Below are 3717 nucleotides of genomic sequence, written 5' to 3' on the forward strand. Positions count from 1 at the left end.
GGGTCCCACCTGCAGGTGCCCGGGGAGTTCCTAGGGCCTGCCATGCCCTGGGCTGTGGAGCTGGGGTCCCACCTGCAGGTGCCAGGTGGAGGCAGGTGCTTTGGCCAGGGGCACATCCAGGGGGGCCGTGCACATGGTCCTGGGGGCCCAGGTGGGAGGCGGCTCCTGAAGCAGGTTGATGAGGCGGATCCAACAGTGGAACAGGAAGCCTGCCTCGTTGTCGGGGGCGTCCAGAGCCAGGTAGTACTGGCGGCCCGAGACCAGGCGCAGCTTCAGGCGCCAGGCAGAGAGGTCATGGACGCAGAGGTGGATGAGGTCCAGGGGGATCATCCTGGGAGAGGCAGAAGGGAGCGTCTAGAGCAGGAAGGGCAGAGGGGGCGGCCAAGGGGTTGGGGGATGCGGCACCTGGTCAGCACGAGGCCCGAGCAGTCCCCGTCCTCGGCAGGCTGGCCGATCAGCAAGATGTCGGGCAACACCAGGCCTGGCAGGGAGGCAGCCACGCCCATGGCCAGCCGGTTGGTTCTGTGATTCACGAACACTGGGCCCCCTTGATGGGTCACCTGGGGCAGTCAGGGAGAGGCGCTGGAACCACTCCTTCCTCCAGCACCCGCGGCCTGAGCCTCCCTCCTGATCGTCCCCTACACAGGGACGGCTAAATCCCATTCCCTCTCAAAATCCCCCAGCCCGGGTGGCCTCGCTTCCCCTCTGCCCCTCTCAGCCCCAGGGCACTGGGAGCTGGAGACCTGAACAAAGTTACTCTCGAACATGGGCAGTGGACGGAGGGGCAGGTATTCGCCCTTCTGGAGGGTCTTTTGCAGCTCCCCCAGAACAGGGACCCACTTCGGGGTGCCCTGGAGCGGCTCAGGGCGCCTCCTGTTTCGAAGCCAGATCATGGTGGCGGTGGGTGCTGGTTTAGGGACCCAGAACCCAGGTGTGCAGGCCTCCCAGCCCCGGCCCACCAGCCTTGGCCCCTGGGGCTTCACAGGTGCCTGGAGCTCAGAGTTACAGAGCGTGGAGATGCCCCAGGCTGGGAGACTCGGGCCTCGGCCATGGCCCTGCCAGGGTGGACAGCAGGGGCTGGGGGGAGGAGCCTCTGGTGGAGGGGCTTTGTGACCTCATCGGACACACAGGGGCCTCTTCCGGTAACTCTCCGGGGACCGTGGGCTCTCTTCTCCTCCAGGGATATAGCCTGGAGTTTTTTTGTGCGTTTGTTTTTTTGTTTTTTGAGAGGGAGTTTCACTCTGGTTGCCCAGGCCGGAGTGCAATGGCGCGATCTCGGCTCACCGCAGCCCCTGCCTCCTGGGTTCAAGCGATTCTCCTGCCTCAGCCTTCCCAGTAGCTGGATTGTATTTTTAGTAGAGACAGGGTTTCTCCATGTTGGTCAGGCTGGCCTTGAACTCCCGACCTTAAGTGATCCACCCGCCTCAGCCTCCCAAAGTGCTGGGATTACAGGCGTGAGCCACCGCACCTGGCCAGCCTGGAGTCTTGAGGGCTGAGATGGGTGAATCAAAACTCCGGGCCCAGGATGGGCACCCCCAACTGCAGACCCAAACTAGTGACAACACGGGGCCCCTGGAAGTCTGTCTGGGTTATTGTAAAGGGGAAATTAGGTAAAGGGTTTGAATTATCGTCCCTACTCTGCCATTGACCCTTCTCCAGGCCCTGGGTAAGACCCAAATCCCTACTGAACCTGTTTTTCCGTATCTCATGTGTGTGCCTGTTGCAAGGGTTCCTCAACACCAAGTTGCAAAGAGAGCTTTGGGAAAGAGCCAGACATGCACAGAATCCCACTTCCACCTCTCCCTAGCTGTGTGACTTTGTGCAACAGAGTCCCTACTCCTTGTCTGAGACTCAGTTTCCCTCGCCTGTAAAACAGGGCGTATTCAAGGGTCGGGGAGATTTGTGTAAGTAAAAAGCCCACACTTAGTGCACAGCCCTGAGAGTCCCACTCAGCGGTCAACTTTGTCCCCTCCTGAGGGCTTATTTTTGGAGGGGAGGAGGCTGCTATTCTGTTCTTCTAAAAATAGTGTTTATTATTTTTAAAATGTGTCATGCAAAATACACAGTCATGGCAGAAATTCTGTAAAATACAGACAATCATAAACATCAAAAGTCACCCACAATCCCACCTCTCTCCTTTGACCTGGAGACAGTTCTTGTCAACATTTGGCTTATTTCCCTTTAGGGGTTTTTTTTTTTTTTTTTTTAATCCATATATAGAAAGAAAAACACAAAAATTGGAATCGCATCATGCAGTGGTTTTGTAGCTGTTTCATGTCAGGACATCCTTTTTTCTCTTTTGAGACAGGGTTTTGCCACGTCTCCCAGGCTGGTCTCGAACTCTTGGACTTCAGTGATCCACTCGCTTCGTCCTCCCAGAGTGCTAGGATTACAGGCATGACCACCATGCCTGGCCAATGTCAGGCTATCTTTCTATATCCGAAGCAAGCCTCTCTCCTTAGCCTCCCTGAATGCTAGTCCCTGCTCTGGGTGGCCGGGCGGCATTCCATCCACCGATGCACCATGTTGTTTAACCCTCACCTGTTGGATATCTGGATTGTTTCCAATTTGCTACAGTCAACACAGCCATAATGAACCATCTTGACCTTGCAGCTTTGTCACATACGGGTACTGTTAATCACAGGGTGACTTCTGGAACCTTCCATTAAATATTTATGGAAGACCTATATAGGTCAGGTGCGGTGGCTCACACCTGTAATCCCAGCACTTTGGGAGGCCAAGGCAGGAGGATCACCTGAGGTCAGGAGTTCGAAACCAGCCTGGTCAACATGGTGAAACGCTGTCTCTACTGAAAATACAAAAGAAATAAATAATTAGCCGGGCGTGGTGGTGCACGCCTGTGATCCCAGCTAATCGGGAGGCTGAGGCAGGAGAATCGATTAAACCCAGGAGGTGGAGGTTGCAGTGAGCTTAGATTGTGCCACTGCACTCCAACCTAGGCAACAGAGCGAGTCTCCATCTCAAAAAACAAAGAGCTGTATGCAGTGTGGGGCCCCAGGCGAGGCTCAAACTCTGCCTCCCCAGAGCTGTCTGGGTGACTGACCGTCTCCCAGTCCCTGCCCCGCCCACTCGGGACCTCCACCTGCCCTGCCCCAGTTACCCGAGCATCCAGCCCCAGCTCTCAGACAAGTCGCCCTCAAGTGGGTATGTATGACACATTTAATTCCTTGTTCTCCGTCTCACAAAGGTTTCTCACATTTTTGTACAAAAACCCAGGCTTCCCTTTCCCCTCCCTCCCCACCCCAACATGAAAAGTAATTGCTTAAATAAATAGTATGTATTCCTGCCCAGGCCTCGAGGGGGAGGAGCCAGGGCAGAAGTCTGTGGACGCAAGAATCCGGGACCCCAGCTCCCTCCTCCTCGGGGACCCAGGAGTCCACCTGCCTCCCACCCCCGCTCCTGAAATAAATAAGTATAAATAAGGCACAGATGCCCCCCAGCCTCACGGAAGGACTGTCTCTAACTAGGGGGAGACAAAGGCAGGGGGATCACCTGGCTGTTTCGCCCCCAGTACCGAAATAAATAAATAAATAAGATGTGGCTTTGGAAGGACGGTGGTGGCTCTGGGCCTCGGGTCACAGCCGAGTCTTCAGCAGCAGTAGCCCCCTCACGGCCCAGTCAAGTGTCAGGTGCAGCCCCCCCAGGATGGCGTGGGCGGCCCTGATGCCCCCCCAGGTTGAGGAGGGGGGCGCCAGC

General features: G+C 56.3%; 2 protein-coding genes across 2 annotated transcripts in view; both read right to left on the bottom strand.

The window, feature by feature from the left end:
- Positions 1-1071, bottom strand: part of FAM71E2 (family with sequence similarity 71, member E2) — a 7136-nt gene extending 6065 nt beyond the window's left edge. Inside the window, exons 1-3 of the mRNA XM_011997018.1 lie at positions 744-1071; positions 406-560; positions 73-331 (exon numbers count right to left, since the gene is read on the bottom strand). Coding sequence (XP_011852408.1) covers positions 73-331; positions 406-560; positions 744-893 — 564 coding nt within the window. The 5' untranslated portion in view covers positions 894-1071. The remainder of the gene's footprint in view (positions 1-72; positions 332-405; positions 561-743) is intronic.
- Positions 1072-3166: 2095 nt separating this feature from the next.
- The window catches only part of IL11 (interleukin 11), a 3484-nt gene continuing 2933 nt past the window's right edge, over positions 3167-3717 (bottom strand). Inside the window, 1 exon segment of the mRNA XM_011996959.1 lies at positions 3167-3717. This exon segment is cut by the window's right edge and continues 3 nt beyond it. Coding sequence (XP_011852349.1) covers positions 3597-3717 — 121 coding nt within the window. The 3' untranslated portion in view covers positions 3167-3596.

This window comes from Mandrillus leucophaeus, unplaced genomic scaffold (genome assembly GCF_000951045.1).
Source record: "Mandrillus leucophaeus isolate KB7577 unplaced genomic scaffold, Mleu.le_1.0 Scaffold53, whole genome shotgun sequence".
Taxonomy (NCBI): Eukaryota; Metazoa; Chordata; class Mammalia; order Primates; family Cercopithecidae; genus Mandrillus; species Mandrillus leucophaeus.